The sequence below is a fragment of the Loxodonta africana genome, chromosome 15, assembly GCF_030014295.1.
Source record: "Loxodonta africana isolate mLoxAfr1 chromosome 15, mLoxAfr1.hap2, whole genome shotgun sequence".
NCBI classification, from domain to species: domain Eukaryota; kingdom Metazoa; phylum Chordata; class Mammalia; order Proboscidea; family Elephantidae; genus Loxodonta; species Loxodonta africana.
In genome coordinates, this window is record NC_087356.1 from 71,103,987 (window position 1) to 71,123,731 (window position 19,745).

General features: G+C 38.1%; 1 protein-coding gene across 1 annotated transcript; it reads left to right on the plus strand.

Annotated features, from left to right (window-relative positions):
* Positions 1-2,203: 2,203 nt before the first annotated feature.
* LOC100653781 (olfactory receptor 8A1-like) lies at positions 2,204-3,498 on the plus strand. Its single transcript, XM_064268362.1, has one exon. The coding sequence runs from the start codon at positions 2,486-2,488 to the stop codon at positions 3,443-3,445; it is 960 nt and encodes a 319-aa protein (XP_064124432.1). The 5' UTR covers positions 2,204-2,485; the 3' UTR covers positions 3,446-3,498.
* The last annotated feature ends 16,247 nt before the right edge of the window (positions 3,499-19,745 follow it).

Consider the following 19,745-nt stretch of genomic DNA (forward strand, 5'->3'; position numbering starts at 1 on the left):
GTGAGTTTGTCTTGGAGTCCCAAGGCCAGAGTGTGCAAGCATTAAACTAGCTCTAAGAGACCATTCAAATATTTCAAATGCTTACTTCTGTTTTTGGAGAAACAAACAGGTGCTTATAAACTTGAGGAATACATGTTTTTATATCCCTCTGTATAACTGCATCAAAAGAATTAAGGAAGTTATGTAGAAGGGAAGTGGATGTTTCTCATTAGGTCATCATTGATACTGCAAGAATCTTTACTCAACATTCCAGAAGAGTAAATATTAATTGATCTTAATTATAGTACAAAAAGTAAAAATAAAACCCCAAACCCATTGCCATCCAGTAGACTCTGACTCATAGTGAAGTTATGGGACAGAGTAGAATGTCCCATAGATTTTCCAAGGAGCACCTGGTGGATTCAAACTACCAACCTTTTGGTTAGCAGCCATAACTCTTAACCATTATGCCACCAGGGTTTTCTGATGACAGCACCAAAAAAAAAAAAAAATCCCGTCGAGTTGATTCTGACTCATAGCGACCCTATAGGACAAAATAGAAATGACCCATAGGGTTTCCAGTACAAGGAGTTAAAAAACTAAAATGAGAGTTACTATGCTCTCCTTTTTGAGTACTCACAGAGATGAAGGCTGGGGCCTCTACTCTCAAGCGAGAATACCTCACCAAAATGCTACCCTTCTGATTATGATAATTCTACAATCATCTAAGATGGAAGCCATTCCTCACTGCTGAATGAAGTTTTCTCTTTCCAAGATATAAGAGCAAATCTTCAATTCTAAACGTTGAAAATGGCAATATTCTGGGAGTACCATTATTCTGGGTGCAAATATAACTCATTAATTGCTTTATTTCTCCCCAGGGGAATTTCACTTCTGAGAAGCTCCCTTGGACTTGTGGTCCTGGGAGAATACTATACTCTTGCATCTCCTTGGAGTTCAAAGACCTGCAAACAACAAGTCAAAGTATTCCCTTGCTTATAAAAGACTTCTGAGGAACTGGAGATGGAAGAGAATCTTATTACTGCCCACTCGAAGTAGAATCAGAAAGTTTTTAAATCTTAGAGCTGTAACAGAAATTAGAGATTTGCCTTCCAGCTCCTTCATTTTATAGAAGAGAAAAGGTGAATGGCTTCCCAAATGTCACACAATGAATTAGTGGCACCGCTGGAGCAGGAACACAGCTTTAGAAGTTATAACAGAGGCTGTATTTGCTCTTCATTGTCAGTAGTTGTGGTTTGATTTCTTGAGGTTAAGTGTTAATAACATCACACCCTAACCACAGTCAGCAAGATTATGGACAGATAATGTTTTCCCATGAAACTATGTGAATTTATCTCACACTACAGGAGTGAACACTTGAATTTAGTAGGGGCAACGGCTCTTCTACTCCTGGCAGCATTCAAGTAAGTACACAAATTCTGAGTACACATTTACAAAATGATTTATAGTGAAATGGAAATACTTAAAAGAATAACAAACCAGTATTCTAGGGCCAGGTAATAGCCAATTAATGTAGCTATTACTTAAGCCAACACAACTGAAGCTGGAGGAGAAGAGTTTTTTGGTGCCTGAGGTATGTGCAGTGGATGGAGATATAGGAAGTTATGTCTTCTTCCCTTCTTTCAAATTTTAGTGCTTTCTTAAAATGCACTTACGAGAGCATCATGGCCCGTACACTTCCTTTTGAGACTTAAGAATTTTGACTATAAAAATTTCATACCCACACCAGTTTCTCCTTAAGGAGTGCTCTGTATCTCATGGGCAACAAAAACCCACTGTACACAAAAGGCCTAACACTAAACTGAAAATTACTTTCTTAAGGCTTAATAAAACCTTGAGTTCCCAGCACCGAGAGCTCCAGCACTGTAAGACATAGCCCTGGTTCAATCCATAATTACTGCATTCCTCTTTGTTGCAGACACATATAAAATCTTCAGAGCGTTACACAATTACTGGCATCTTTGTCCTATTGAGAAATTACCCTATACATTTAAAGATCACACTGTCATTATCTTTGTTTCTCTACAGCTTATTAGGGTCTTTGACTAAAAGTAACACAATCCTGACAGGAAATATGCAATTTACCATCTTATTATTGACCACCTTTAAACTCTTTCAAGGATTCCTGGTGGTGCAATGGTTAGGCACTCAACTGCTAACTGAAAGGTTAGTGGCTTGAAGCCACCCAGTGGCTCTGCAGTAGAAAGAACTGGTGATTTGGTCCTGTAAAGATTACAGCCTTGTAAACCCCGTGGGGCAGTTCTACTCTGTCCTATATGGTCACTATGAGTCGACATCGATTTGAAGGCACACAACAAAGAAGACAAACTCTTTGGATTTGATGATCAGATTTTATGTTTGTGTGTGTGTGTGTGTGTGTGTGTCACAAGACTAATAGAATTATTACTAATCATGGACAAATAACTTTCTTACTTTATGGGATTTTTCTTTTTCCTAGTTTCACATCCCCTCTTTCCTGAAGGAAATGGCCAAGCAAAACCATTCCACAGTGACTGAATTTGTCCTCGAGGGATTGACAGACAAACCAGAACTGCAGCTGCCCCTCTTCCTCCTGTTCCTAGGGATCTATGGGGCCACTGTAGTGGGAAACGCAGGAATGATCCTCCTCATCACTTTCAGTTCCAAGCTCCAATCTCCCATGTACTTTTTTCTCAGTAATTTGTCATCCATTGATCTTTTTTATTCCTCAGTTGTTACGCCCAAACTCCTGGGAAACTTTGAATCAGAACAAAGCATCATTTCTTATGCTGGATGTATGACTCAGCTTTTTTTCTTTTGTGTTTTTGCTATTGCTGACAGCTACATGCTGACTATCATGGCTTATGATAGATATGTAGCTATATGTAGCCCACTGCTTTACAATGTCACCATGTCCCAAAAGGTCTGCAATGTGCTGGTGACTGGGGTCTATATCATAGCATCTTCAGGATCTATGGCCCACACTATCGTTATGACCAGGCTCTCTTTCTGTGAGGACAATATCATCCACCATTATTTCTGTGACATAATTCCCCTCCTAAAGCTCTCATGCTCCAGAGCTTATATCAATGAACTTCTGGTGATAATTGTAGGTGGATTCAATGCGTTAGCAACAACTGTGCCCATCATCATCTCTTATGCCTTTATACTCTCCAACATCCTTCGAATACCTTCAGCTGAGGGCAGGTCCAAAGCCTTTGGTACCTGTGGCTCTCATCTTACAGCTGTTGGGGTTTTTTATGGATCCATCATATTCATGTATTTTAAGCCAGCATCCAACAACATGGCTCAGGAGAAGGTGGCCTCTGTGTTCTACACCACAGTAATTCCTATGCTGAATCCTTTGATCTACAGCCTTAGGAATAAGGATGTAAAAAATGTGCTGAGCAAAGTCATGGTTATGAGGTACGGACCACTCCAGGTTAGTAGTCAGAACCACTATTGATCATTGTAATAGTACGCTTCTTTCTTTTTCTTAAAACTAGCTTGTATTTCTGTTTTTTAAAATTAACATCCCATTATCAATCCTTTCGCTAAAGCTTTCAGATATTACCATTTTATTGCGATCTGTTTACATACACAAACAGGGGTACACACACACCTCTAAACCTGAGAAAACTACCCATGATATTATGATTCAGTAGGCCCTTGATGAGGCTCAGGCATGGTTATTTTGAAAAATTCTTCTCAGGTGAATCTGCATGGTACCATATCATTTCCAATTGGGAAAATCTTGGATAGAATATTGTTTTCCTTTGGTTGTGGTAAATTAGCAGTCCTTCCCTTCTGTCTTTCATAACTAGATAGACAACACTAAGGGTAAGTAGGATCAGGCTTGACTTTGACAGAAAGTAATAATCTTAAGTCTTTATCATGAACTTAATTCAAAAAATAATGTAATGGTTTCGGGGGCAACTAGGTCAATTGTCATAATAACATCTATTAAGAAAACATTCTGCATCCCACTTCAGTGGGTGGCCTCTAGGGTCTTAAATGCTAGCAGGTGGCCATCTAAGATGCATCAATTGGGCTCAACCCACCTGGAGCAAAGGAGAATGAAGAGCACCAAAGACATGGTAAATATGAGCCCAAGAGACAGAAAGGGCCACATAAATCAGAGACTACATCAACCTGAGACCAGAAGAACTAGATAGTGCCTGGCTACAACTGATGACTGCCCTGACAGGGAACAAAATACAGAGTCCCTGATGGGTCAGGAGAGTACTGGGATGCAGGCCTCAAATTCTCATGAAAAGACCAGACTTAATGATCTGACTGAGACTAGAAGGACCCCAGAGGTCATGGTGTCCACACTTTCTGTTAGCCCAAGACTGGAACCATTCCCAAAGCCAACTCTTCAGACAGGGATTGGACTGGACTATAAGCTAGAAAATGATACTGGGGAGGAGTGAGCTTTTTGGCTTAAGTAGACACATGAGGCTATGTGGGCAGCTCCAGTCTAAAGGGGAGATAAGAAGGCAGAGGGGGTTAGAAGCTGGCTGAGTGGACACGGGAATACAGGGTGGAGAGAAGGAGTGTGCTGTCTCATTAGGGGGAGTGCAACTAGGAACGTAGAGCAAGGTGTATGAGACACTGACTTGATTTGTAAACTTTCACTTAAAGCACAGTAAAAATCAAGAAAAAAATGCTAACAGCAACTAGGCTAAAAAAAAAAAAAAAAAAAAAATCCCAGGAAAGCAAACATTTGTAAACTGTTTGGGAATGATAATAATAATGATAATGAAAATAACTGCCAATTTTTTGAACACTAGGTGCTGTGCTTCACCTGCATTATCTCATTTAATCTTCAGAACAACCCTGCACAGTAGTTACAATCATCAGTCCTCTTCTAAAAATAAAAAGCTGAGGCTTACGGAGGCAGCATGAAGCTTAGAGTCTGACCTAAGACTTTCAGCCTAACTTTGCTTAGAGTCACACTGCTAGTAAGTGGGGGAATCTGGGAGTCAATCTTAGGTCTATGTGGCTCCAGAGCCCACTCATAACCAATACAACTATGAGCCTCTAGTAGTATCAGATTTATCACAAAAAGAAAGATCATTCCTAAAGTTTTCCAGGACATTTCTCTCCCATTCTCCCTTCCCCACCCAAAAAATAGCAGTGCTGGCCCACATTTCTTAGTCTCATAAGCATTATTTGACTTCCTAGCTCTTTCATTAGGGACATATAGGTTTCACATTTACCACTTGAAAAGCCAAATAAAGCCCCCTAAATGTCATTTTAAAAAGGCCATCTCTCAATGATTTCTTTAAAATAGCAGAAGGTATGCAAAATGCCAGGTGCCTGAGAGGTAGAATAAAGTGTCATGATGTACCACTAACTGCTTCATTCTCATTTCTGGACCCTAAATGACTGGATTTATCTTTAAAATCCCAAATACACACACATACAGAGATATATATATATATAAAATATACACACACACATATATATATACACATATGTATACTTAAAATTGAAGTCTGTAGTCATAAAGTCACACGTTACAATAGTTTTTGTAAAAGGACCAAAAGTATGCCATACACTTCTAATCAAATTTTAGCTCATTCAAAGAATGACTATCAGCCTCTGCCTTGAGGCCCCTACTCTGAACTTCCCCAGCTATATATACAGTGATGAACTCCACCTATAGGCCCCAGCCCATCCTGACTCTGTCTTGGAACGGCTCAAAGTACATCAATAATCTCAGCATCAGAAGGTGAGGGAGGAGAAAGGAACTGTGAGTTACTGGGTACACGCTGTAATGTAAGTGCTTCACAGATGTAGTTAAATCTTTATACCAACCATCAATATAAGTGTCATTATCCCCATTTTGCAGATGGGGAAAACTGAAACCCAGATGGGAAAGACTGAAAGTACTTGACTAGGGTGGCATGGTCTCACGGTAGGATATCAGTTAAAAAATAAAACAAACAAACATAGCAGAACCTAGGTGCTGGTCTATTACCAGACTGAATAGCGTATAATATAGTTTTGACTCTTTCCTTTCACATTTTAAAGAAAGAATAAAAAATAAAATCAAGGTTAAAAAAAATAATAATGTAAGCCGAACCCCATCATGGCTATGATGAAGGTACCAGGCAGTGCTGTTGGGCATGTTGCCACAGACAGGATGATGCCAGTCCCAACAGGGGTATCCCCACACATTGAGCTGCCATTGCAGATCTTCAACAGGTGACCTAGGGGGACACAGCTTCTCTGCAGCTGGAGGTGCAGACATGGGGACTCGGTGGGCACCATGTACAAGGTCATGTACACCAACCTGCACATCAGCAATGGCAATGGCTCTGTGCTCCCTGACAGAACGGTCAGCAAGGCCCTGGGCCATCCTTCTGGTGTTGGTGGCATACAGGTGGACTGTGACACCCAGTGCCAGGTGCTACCCGTGAGCAGCATTGCCCATCTCTGAAGGTCACAGTGGACAGCAATTGATGGTGGAGCAAGTGTAATGCAGGTTGTGCAGGTTGCCTGTGGTTCTCTCTGGAATCATCAATAGCTCAACATACAGTAAATATACAGGGCACAAACTCAACAGGCTATGATGGGATTCTTGTCCTTGGAAGGGCTGGAGAGGCCCCACCCAAGTTATTAAAAAAAAAAAAAAAAAAGGTTAACTACCATTTATTTCCGGGACTGTTTTTTTTAAGTGTCTGATGTCTCAAGGAAGGTATCAGAGAGAGCCGTCTACAAAGCTCTGCCTCTCTTGCTCCCCAGCATGACGTACTGGACCACATATTCTTAGCATGGCATACTTAGATTCAAGACACATCCCTGAGGGGGGTCCAAAGTTTGAACTCAAGTGTCTGTGAACTCAACAGGAGAAATCATATTATTTTCACGGGAACAGAGCTGTTTGGGGCTGTCTCAGCCACATGGAGAAAGCCTGTACTGAAGACAATGGCAAGCTCTGTCACCAACCATCAACGAAGGGCATGCTGCAAAAGTCAGAGGCCTCAATACAGACAGTTAAAGAACTGTCAACTTCTGCAACCACAGAGCAGACCACGCTAAAAACCAGACCCAAGATCCGATGGTTAGGGTAGTCAACTCACAAAGACAGTAAATTCATAGTCATTGTGTAGCTCTTATGCCTCATTCAGGCCCCAGAAGGAAAGAGAGGACCCCACAATCTGGGGGATAGAGTGGGTGCACTTGACAATCTTGAGCCTGTCAACAAATAAGAATGTGTGTGTACTGTGTTAAAAATCAAAGCAAAGATATTTATTGAAGTCTCAAGCAGTTCAAATCTAGGACACGTCTGATCTCACAAAATGGGAGAGTTACAGAGGCATTTTTATGAGGTAAAATACAACATTTTAACTGGAAGTTGAAAAATTAAAATATAGCCAGTCACCAACTCAACTAATAGGTGACAGGATAAAGTGGACTTGTGGTCCTGAACGGATTTGAGTAGCGCAAGGAGTGGGCTTCCTACCATGGTGGGCTTGAATACACCATGGACTGCCAGAAGAATGAACAAACCCACCTTAGAAGAAATACAACCAGAATGTACCTTAGAAGAGAAAATGGTGAGCCTTCTACTTGCTTGCTTTGTTCACATCATCAGGAAAGACCCAGTAACTAAAAAAAGAACATGATGGTTGGTAGAGTCAGTGAAAAGAACTGACATAATGATGAATTGACAAAATAGCCTAACAATGGACTCAAACATAGCAACCATCATGATGATGGCACAGGACTGGGAAAAGTTTCATTCTGTCATATACAAGGTCCCCAGAATCAGTGCCGAATGGAAGGCAACCAACAAAAACAATTGTAACAAATGAACTACCGTAATGTAAGATGTTAATAGAGGAAACTGGTTATGATAAGAAATATGGAACTCTATTATCTTTGCAATTTTTCTGAAAATCTAAAATTTTTAAAAATAAACTTTATTACAAATAAATAAATAAATACTTGGCTAATTTGAGGCTCCCTTTTTTTTTTGATGTGTTGCTATGAGTCAGATCAACTTTATGCCAACGGGTTTTGGTTTGATAGGTCTTGCTTGGAGTCTTTTATGCCATATATCTTTCTGTTATTCTCCAAGACCCACTTGTTTTCAGAACAGATCAAATACATGAATTGAATAAAAGTGTGTTGGTAAGGAGCACCCCCATGTCCTTCTATCCCTTAAAAAAAAAAAAAAGACAGTGGCACTAATCTCTGCAATCCTGTCAGGAATGTGGTATTTTTTTTTTTTTGTATGCTGTATTCCTAGGTAGAAGCAGTTCTAGTGGAGTCCACCTGGTCTTTCCTACCATAATAGTTCTCACTTTCCAGGTCAGGGAACCAACACTGGAGTTCTGCCAGTTGCTGAGCGTGTATACTCCAATTTAGCATTTTGGAATTAGAAAAACAGCCACAGAATGGGTTTAGAGAACCACTAAAGCCACCGTAAAACGGACTTGAGCTAAAACTCCATTGATCACTTGACCATTACAAGCCCCTCCTCTGACTGATGGACCACAGTGGATGTTTTGGGTGTCTCAGAATTGTTGCCAGTTCTGACACAGTGTCCAATAATTCCTAAAAAGTCTAACTGTTTCACTTTCGCCAATACACAGTCACCCTAATGCAAGGTAGCAGGTCTCTTTTAGAGGGTTGGGAGGAAAAATACAGTTTATATTTTTGGCAATATAGTAGGGTCCTACCTCAAAGAGATCCAGTCTTCCCTTATTGAAGGGGTTGTTGGCCCTAAAATGGCTCAAATCTGGGAATTGATTGAGGGATCATGACTTTCTATTTTGGTAATTCGAATTAGACTTATGTTCACCTGACCTAGAACTCTTCTATTCATACAGATTAAGTAAGGATTTAGTAGACTTTATCACTTCTCGGGCCATCACGATCAACCATCCAACACTACATGTCTCTAGAAGTCACATTATTCTGATTACTGCTTTGACTCTGTTGTTCATTATGGTGACTATGTGCTGACGCTTGGTCCCTGTCCCTTGAAATTTGATTATTTCCACTACATTTAAATTTCTAATTCAGTGGCAACAGTTCCCACTGTAATATCTGACCTACAGGAAAGAGTGACCACAGAGTTCTTCAAGGATGCTGGGACTACCCTTCAAACATTATTTTTTACAGATTGTGGTAAAGCAGGTCTTATATGGTAAATCCACTCTAACCTTCTGATATTCTTAAGCATTTAAATTGTTTCTTCTATAATAAAACAAGGCTGTTCTGGAACTTCAGCTTCTTTTAGTGTAGGCCATTTGATCCATATTTCAGCCAATCAATCAACCAAACTCTTAGAGCCATTTTCTAATCCCTTGAAGAGAAACATTAAGTCCAGAATCTCTGCTTAAAGGCCTATCTCAATAAAATTGTCCTGATTCAACTTTAAGTTACTTCACCACTATACCTCACCCTTAATGTCCATTCTCACATATATCTCCAGAATTTCTTTACCACTAAATTACAAAAATCATACAGTTGTTTTAGAATGTAGTGCACCTTGGTATAGGTCACATTTGTACATCACCTTTTGGGGCATGCTTGGACTTGAATCTAGTTTTAGGTCTAGAAGCAAAAAAAAAAAAAAAAAAAACATGGTGGGAGTGGAACCTGAAGAGAACCAACAGTGTCTTGCAAGGAGATACCTCAGGGGAGACCATTACAAGTTCTTCAGGTAAAACACAATTACTCTTGTTAAATGAGGATGAAAGTGTTGCTTCTATTAGCAAAGAAGACTAAAAAAACAGTTACTAAGATAATGTACAAAAATTTCCCTATTTTTAGTCTTTTAATTAAAAAAAAAAGCATTGCGGCTGTTTTGTCTTTGAAGGTGTGGTAAGATTGCCCTTTGAAGCCATCCCAGGCATTCATTTTTCTGTGGCACAATTTCTGACTAACTTCCATTCTCAACAGAAATTGATTAATATTTCCATCTCTGATGGGTTCAATTTTGGTGAATTGTATTTTCCTGAAAAAGTATCTTTTTAACCAAATTTTAGGATTTACTTGCGTAAAGATTTCTGAAACTTTTCTATGGTTTTCTCTCATTTCTTCTGTTTCAATGGTTCATTTCTGTCTTTCCTATTTATGTATTCTCTTTTAACCTGAATAAATTAGCCATAGATTTGTCTATTTTGTTATTTAAAAAAAAAAAAACTTATAACTTTATTATGTCTACTCTTTTCTACTTTTTAAAATTTTTACGTATCAAATGCAGATTTATAGCTATGCATAAGTGGATAAATATGAACTTGTGTGCTATTTTTATTTTTGTACTTATCTTTTTCTTTCTTTCTTGTCTCCTGCTCCCCATCTGCAGAAACTTAATTAACTTTTCTCAGATAAGTTTAGATGTACCCACATAATTTTACACACATGCACACACAATGAGTTGTGTCATTGGTCGCCTAGCTGTTCAGATAATATTATTACACACAAAGTTTTTTTTTTTTTTTTTTTTGCATACTCCCTTCCCATTCAAAAATACTTTTGGAAAAATTTTCCAAAGCAAAACACGTAGCTCTAATTTATTATTTTAAATAGTTACATATTATTTACTGATATAAACATACCATGTTACACATACACATGTTTGTGTTTTATTTTTATGAAATAATTTCCCAGGATAGGTATTTATAGTTCAAGGAGTTTGTAAGTTTTTTTTCTTTATATAAAAGGTGGTAGATTGATTTCCAAAAAGCTATGATAATATGCCTTTTTTTTTTTATGAGCACCCTTTTTCTTGTACCCTTACTAGCAATTTGCATTTTTTTTTTGGTCAGCATGTTGGGTCTTCATAATAGATGACTGTTACTTTACCTAGTTATTTTATTTTATTTTATTTTATTTACTCTTCTAGAGAATTTAAGCATATTTTCATATGTTTTTTTAGCTATCATTGTTCATCCATGGCTCTTGACCATTTTTCTGTTCGGGTGTTTATCACTTTCTTGTCCATTTATAGATATTCCTTGTTTATTATAGAAATTAACTTTCTGTCTCTCTGCATTACATTCTTAAATTTATTGTTTGCATGCTAATTCTACTTATTATATCCTTGCCATTCAGATTTTTAAATGTTGAGTATGTTTAGTTGTTTCGTTAGTTTGTTTTTGTTTTTTGCTTATAGTGTCTAGATTTTTAGTCTTGATTAAGAAGGCCTCTCTAAATGGAAAATGTTTCTTCTTCATCCCATCTTCATTTTCTTTTTATGCATGATGAAAAGATTTTAAGCTTAGAAGATATGATGGGTAGAATTTGGTGATGGCTAACGTTTTAAACATGTAAGCCTCCAGGTTTGAAAATCTTGGGAAGGATTGTAAGTAATAAGCCTGGTTTTGGAAGACGTGGTGTATTGAAGGCTCTTTGTCCCATTTGAGCTGGAAGATCCTTTGGAAAGTGCTTCTGAGCCCAAAATAAAAGAAAACAGAGCTATACAACCTGAGTGGACTCTTGGTTTATCTCAAAGTGGCCAGAGAACATTCTTTCTCAGTACTTGAATCCAGTTGAGCAAGATAGAAAAGAACAGAAATTTATGTTTAATATTCTGTCCAAAAATGAATACTCTTTTCTGGGTTTATATCCGTCACTGCAGCTTTATCTCTTAGATACCTGTGTATTCAGGCCGATATACAAGAAGTCACTGAACACCAGTAAATACATAAATCAGAAGCACTTTCAGGGAAATGGCAATTTAAGAGTCTTACAGAAACCCCAGTGAGTGTCTCTGAACCAGAAAAGATGAACTGAGACTGGCAATCTTTAGCAAGGGATATAGCGTGACCCCAGTCGTGAATAAGAGACAAGGCAAAGTTAACAGAGGAGAAGAGGAGAAGACATCACCAAACAGGAAAGCAGCAGGAGCAAATGCTCCTGGGTAAAGCCAGAAGGTTTCATGTGATTAGCATTGTTGCTAATATCCATTCTGTTATTCTATTGAATAAGATATAATTTCCATAAAGTAACCCAGAAACTTCCCTGTTCCTGCACAGAAATTGAAGTTCTTAGTAGTTGCATTCTTTGCTTGTGACACAGATCTCTGTTATAGTCATTGAAGGACAAAGTCTCTCTTACTGTCTGATACACGTGTCTCCATGTCAAGGGTTGACTTATTCGGTTGGCTAAAAGTAAAACAACAAAATTCATCTGATGTTACAAACTCCTTGGACCTTGATATGTAGCTTCCTCAGTCTTAAAAATAAGAGGTTGATGTTATGTGGAACTTTAATTCCAGGGTTAGCAAGGTTAGGAACCTCATTAGAAATACACACACACAACTACAACGGATCTCAAAAGACTTATTGATCCCAGAGATTTACTGGAGTGCTTAAGCATTTAAAAATCCTTAGCAAAAATAATCACTTCATGCTCTGGGTCCCCGGATTGCTATCTGTCTCAAGAGTAGTGAAGGTGGTGAAAGAAATTTGCTGTTTTATATTTTCATATTACCAATAAACCAAAACCAAACCCAGTGCTGTCAAGTCCGTTCTGACTCATAACTACCCTATAGGACAGAGTAGAAATGCCCCATAGAGTTTCCAAGGAGTGCCAGACAGATTTGAACTGCCGACACTTTGGTTAGCAGCCGTAGCACTCAACCACTACACCACCAGGGTTTCCTATTACCAATGAGGGCTATAAAATTCAGAGAAATTAATGATTCTCAAAAGCCAACCTGCAGGCAGTTTTTGGTTCTTGACTAAAATTTCATCAGTCAATAGAAAAAAAGGGGAAAAATAAGGCCAAGGTAATTTTTTCCTAAAGCTAAATCTATGCAATTTAAAGACTCCTTGTTTCAAGGTAGTCGTTTTTTCTTCTTCATTTTGTTTTTCTGCTTCAAAATACCATCTCATTTTATGATATTGCATTGACAGTGGATGATAGTTACACCCTTTGTTTGCTTCTCATATTTACTTGCTTTGTGTATTTGAATGCCTTTACTTGTCAGACTAAAAATTCGGCAATATAATGGTAGTCCGTCTCTGAAATCTTAGTGTCCCAGGAAATCTAAGCCCTGGGAACTGCAGAGTTACTTGTAGTATGTCTTGTTTTCCTTTGCTGTCCAAAAGCTCAAAGGCTTTAACAGATCAGAAATCTCCTGGGACCTGAAACAAGTTTCCCATGAACTCTTTTTTCATTGTGATGGTTAATTTTATGTGTCAACTTGGCTAGCCTATGGTTCTTAGTGGTTTAACCGAACACTAGTCTAGCTGCTCTGTCTTAAAGCATGTTACCTTCCAAATGTAATCAAATTTAATATATTTGTATAACACTTAATTTAATATAATGCAATCCTGTTATATAATGCAATCTGATATAATGTTCAATCAGTCAATTGTGAACATACCACCATAAGATGGATCTTAAACCTAATCATATCCGAGTTATAAATTAACCAGAATAGATACAGACACACACACGCATAAGGGAAAACAGATGACATATGAGAATCATCTACAAGCAAAGGAATACTAAGGGCTAACAGCAGACACCAGAGCTAGAAAAGAGCCTCACAGAAGGAATCAACATGGCCAAAACTCTGACTTGAACTCTTAGCCTCAATAGCTGTGACAAAACTGTGGTGCAATGATTTGCTTTTGTACAATATTTCTAACCATGGTCTTGAAACTCCCACAAAGTGATTGGCTGGGGCTATGCAAATTGAGTGAACTGTGGTCTACCAAGGGGATTGGTCAGTTTGTGGTTCTGGTAGAAGGACCATGACTTGAAATTGAGAAAGAATTTACTTATATAAGGGTCAATCACACAGAGGTTATAGGGGCCACACTGCCATCAAGAAAAGACTGGACTTGTCAGGATACAGGATAAGAAGGCAGGAAGGGGACAAGAACTGGTTCGATGGACTCAGGGAACCCAGGGTGGAAAGGGGAAGTGTACTGTAACATTGTAGGTATTGCAACTAATGTAACAAAACTATACATATATACATATATATATATATATAAATTTTTGTATGAGACATTAACTTGAGCTGTAAACTTTCACCTAAAGCATAATAATAATAATAACATTAAAAAAAAAAAAAGAAGAGACTAGAGTACATCCTTTAAAGACAGGGTCCCTGTGCTGAGAACATTTTAGACCCAGAAGAGAGTGCTGTAACACTGAACATGGTGCAAGACCACAAGACACAGTGACAGTGGGCCTGCTGGCCTGTGGAAAGAGAGCTGAGTGCCGTCAGGCAAGAAGCTTGCTGGCGGAGCTAAAAGAGCTGAAACCTTTGCTTGTGCAGGGCAAGAGGCCTGAGTGTGCCCCATGTAGGAGCTGCTCGTCTCACCCCACCACAAGGGTAACAGGGGCATCTAGATATTGTGGCCAAAAGAGAGCCCCACAGGCCCGGATAGTGTGACAGGAGCCTGCAGCAGAGGCCACTGAGACCTAGAAGCAGAGCAGATGCCTCAGAAGCTATGCAGGCACTCCTGAGCAATGTGATGTGGTCACAGCATCTGACTTGAACCAGGACGCACCAGCCCAGGGACATAAGAATGGACACAGGTAATTTGGGAAAGGGTAAGCAGTTCCTCTTAGGGAATCTGTTGTTATTTCTTACTGATTGCTTTCTACAAATAATAATGTGCAAATGATGACTTTCACTTTGCAACACCTGACCAAAACACTTGTCATTGTGTTGACAATTGAAGGTTATGTTCTCCTGATGCAGGGCTATTGTCAAAGGGCATGGTAGTGTTTAAGGGCCATTTCATTATTCTCATGCTGGGCCTGCTACAAACACCAGGTTTTCCCTAGTGAACTCCCTTCTTTAATTAAGTTGATTTGTAAAGCATCCAAGAACTTCTAGTAAAGTTTACACATAAATAGAATATTAGTCCAATAAAATCAGAACTAGATTTACTCCTTACTGTTTCAGGTCCAAACCTGCCACTAGTAATAAAAATAACCACCATCAGTCTGTCAGTTTGTCCAACTGTGGTGCCTTGGGTGTTGCTGTGATTATGGAAGCTACGAAACAAGTATTTGAAATAGCAGCAAGGTAACGCACAATGCGCAAGTTTCAGTGAAGCTCCCAGACTAAGACAGATTAGGAAAAAAGGCCTTCCAAAAAGTAGCCAATGAAAACCCTGTGGATCACAGAATATCATCTGAGATTTTGACTTGCTTACTTTGGATGCATCATCAGAAGGTACTGATTACTGGAGAAAGACAATATATTTGGTAAAGTAAATGCCAGTGAAGGCAAAGGAAATCCTCAATGATATGGATTGACACAAGAGTCACAGCAATGGACTCAAACAAACATAACAATGATCATGAAGATAACACAGGACTGGGCAGTATTTCCTTCTGTCATACACGGGGTTGCCATGAGTTTGAACCAGATGAGTTCTAAATGAAGTCAAAAAGGAATGGAATGAGGTGAGGAGAATAGAGGAATGGGGTAGTAGGAATAAGGAGAAATGATGCTTTTCTGAAAATACACCAGGACCATGGTAATGTTTCACATACCCAATAAACAAATAAATAAAATCAACCAATTTATGGGAATAACTCAAAATTACCTACATACAGGTAACTAATGACTGAACTGTATTACAATGAAATGACATAACCACACTGAAGGGTGCGTGAAACAAAATAAGTATAGACAAAAATAACTGTGCACAAACATTGTACACTAATTAACAAATTTGTTTCTCAAAGGATTGTTGGTGTTGTTAGGTGCTGCCCAGTCGGTTCCAACTCATTGCGACAATATGTACAACAGAGCAAAACACTGCCTGGTCCTATGCCATCCTCACAGTCATTGCTATGTTTAAGCCCGTTGTTGCAGCCATTGTGTCAATTCATCTCCTTGAGGGTCTTCCCCTTTTTCACTAACCCTCTACTTTTTTCAAGCATGATGTCCTTCTCCAGGGATTGGTTTCTTCTGAAGATATGCTCAAAGTGTGTTAGACGAAGTCTTGCATTTCTTGCTTCTATGGAGTATTCTGCCTATATTTCTTCCAAGATGTATTTATTTGTTCTTCTTTCAGTACATGGCATAGTCAATATTCTTCACCAACACCATAATTCAAAGGCATCAATTATTGTTTGGTCTTCCTTATTCATTGTCCAGCTTTTGCATCTATATGAGACGTTTGAAAACACCATGGCTTGTGTCAGGCGTGCCTTAGTCCTTAAAGTGACATCTTAGCTTTTTAAAAACTTTAAAGAGGTCGTTCGCAGCAGGTTTTCCCAATGCAATGAGTCATTTGGCTTCTTGACTGCTGCCTCGATGGCTGTGGATTGTGGATTCAAGTAAAATGAAACCCTTGACAACTTCAATCTTTCCTACATTTACCATGATGTTGCTTATTGGTCCAGTTGTGAGGGTTTTTGTTTTCTTCATGTTGAGGTGTAATCCATACTGAAGGTTGTGGTCTCCGATATTCCTCAGTAAGTGCTTCAAGTCCTCTTTGCTTTCAGCAAGCAAGGTTGTGTCACCTATATATTGCAGGTTGTTAATGAGTCTTCCTCCAATCCTGAAACCCCATTCTTCTGCATATATATCAACTTCTGATATTATTTGCTCAGCATACAAATTAAATAAGTATGCTGAAATGATACAATCCTGATCCATTGCTTTCTTTCTTTTTAAATCATGCAGTAACCCCTTGTTCTGTTCAAACAACTGATTTTGGTCTATGTACAGGTTCCTCATGAGCACAATTAATTGTTCTGGAGTTCCTGTTCTTCACAATATAATCCATAATTTGCTATGATCCACACAGTCCAGTGCCTTTGCATAGTCAAATAATGAGAACTTAGTTTCTCACACAATAAAAAAAATTTACAAAGGAAAGGATAAAGGTAGGGGAAACCCAATGGTTGGAATAAAAGGTATTAGTAGTAACTCATGGTTTTTAATATATATACACAAGATGAAAAGAGCATTTCAGACATCCCAATAACAGTACAAAATGTTAAATAATCTAAAGGCCAAATCCATTATGGATATATAGATACAGATCCATAATAAAAAATTAACAGATTTAATACATATATCTATGTCTATATATATCTATATCTATCTAGACAGACAGGTAGATAGACAGACAGATAGATAGATCGATGGATAGATAAATTAGATAGATAGATGATAGCTAGATAGATGATAGCTAGATAGATAGATAGCTAGATAGATAGATAGATAGATAGATAGATAGATAGATAGATAGATAGATAGATAGATGATAGATAGATAGATATTTAGATAGACAGATATTTAGATAGGGATAGAGATATATAAAACATCCTGACCAAGCAAGATTTTTCTCAGAAATGAAAAGTTAACGTTCTAAAATAAACTACACCCATTCCTCATTTGAAACTAGCTAAATGGTTAATTTCAAAGACTAGGGCATTTTGTGAGAATTGGTATTATGCAAGAGTGGAGGATGAACACATCAGATCACAATATGGAAGTTGACTACATCATTACATAACTGGCAAATTTCATCATTACTCAACTGCCAAACCACTGAGAATCACGGCCCAGCCAAGTTGACCCATAACTTCAACCACCACAGCCAGCATTACTCTCACCTCATAACCCAGTGTTTATTATTGCTAGGAGTACGTTGTTAATGTGCAAAATAGTTGGATAGTATAGTTTTTACTATTGTCGTATATGCTAAATATTGGGTAGTGAGATAGTTGATAAGTGGGGAGTAGGTGTATTATAAATCTCCATACTAAAAGATTAAAGGAGAAAAAAGATGTGATCATTTAAGAACCAAAACCAAACCCACTGCCGTTGAGTCGACTCTGACTCATAGTGACCCTATAGGACAGAGTAGAACTGCCCCATAGAGTTTCCTAGGTGAATTCAAACTGCTGACCTTTTGGCTAGCAGCCATAGCATTAACCACTATACCACCAGGGTTTCCGATCATTCAATAGATTCTGTAAAAGCATTTAACAAAATTCAATACCCAGTCATGAGGAAAAGGTTGAGCACATTAGGAATTTCCTCACATAGGGAAATTCTTCAAACTGATAAAGGACATTTATGTAAAACCAGTTAGTAATATCACACTTAATAAGGAATCATTGAGTTGTCTACCCCAGGAGCAGGAATAAAGCACATACATGCAACAACATGGATGATTATGCTGAGTTTAAGAATTCATGAGTGAAGAGTACTGACGTATGAATTCACTTCTGTGAAATTTTAGAAAATGCGAACTAATCCTTAATGAGAGAAAACAAATCAGTCATTGCCTAAGGATGGGACTAGAGATAGGGATGGATTACAAAGAGGCACAATGAAACTCTGAGGATGGTAGAAATGTTATTGTGAAGGTGCCGATGGCTCATGGATGTATACACATGTCAAACTGAATCAACTGGAAAGTTTAAATATATATGCTTTATTGTATTTCAACTATACCTCCAAAAAGTTGTTCAAAATAAAAAGCCAGTGGAAAGTAAAATTTGAGGAAACCCCCATGGCTTGGAATCTTTAGGAATTCATTGGAAAAAAAGCTTTAGAAACCTTCATGTTAATTCAGGGATCTGTTGAGGGTGAGTCATCGGTTGGGATAAAAATTCTCTAGGGTATTATTGTTGGGTGCCACCGAGTCGATTTTTGACTCATAGCAGCCCCATGTGAAAGAGTTTAAAACTGCCCCCCTAGGGCTTTCTAGGCCCTAATCTTTATGGAAGCACATCACCAGGCCTTTTTCCCACAGAGCCACTGGGTGGGTTTGAATGACCAACCTTTCAGTTAGCAGTCTACAGTTAAAGATACTCTATCACCAGGTAGTTGGTATGGTAGATGAGGTTAGACTGGATTAAAAACTGGGAAAAGAAAATATTAAGGTCTCAAATTTCTTTTGGACTCAAATTTCTACAAGATAAAAAAAAAGTCAGTTTTGTGTTTTGATTTCTGCCCCCAAATTAACAATGAATTCATACCCAAATTTAAATTTTTTATTTAAATAAAAACATTTATTTATTATTTAGACTGATTGAACAAATTCAATTATTTTTTATTGTGTAGGAGTTGCACAATTTTACTGGATGTAATCATAAAAGGAAAATAGAATATGGAGTGAATTTTTTCTATAAACAATAGGGTCTTTGAATTAATTACTGTTCCTTCCTTTTGTATTTTAGAATTTCCTAGGTCACCAGGTGAACTGTCCATCTCATTGATTGCAGGAGCATCTAAAAAGCAGTAGCAGATATGTAAGAAATTGTTTCATGAAAAGTAGGACAGATCCTTCCCCGTCAGGGAAGACAATTCACTGATTAAGCATAATTCTGAGCCCAGTGAAGGAGAAAGAAAGCCTAGGAATGTATAGTAAGTAGTGGGTGGAGATGGTGACTTATCAGCCTTTCTTTTTCCACATTTTAGTTCATCTGTCTTCCCTCTCTGGCCTCCCTCTAAGACAGAAGTTGCTCACTGGTCATGGTGTCATGCTTTACAAGTGAGGAGAAAGTTATTTTCCTTCAAAATCAGCAAATATAAGTGATGTTTTCCCCTTCTGTGTTTCCCATGTCCTTCAGGTAAAGCAAACTGACATATGCTACTCATAGTAACTATAGTGTGATCTTGGGAAGCTAGACTTTTGTTTAGGATAATAAAATAAATGATAAAAGTACCAAAGGATATAAAATTCAAGTTGCGTAATCATGGGCATCATTTTCTCCTATTTGTGACTTAAAATAAAGATTATGCAATCCATTCAATGTAGACTTTAATAACATTTCAATTCAACTAACTTTTATTC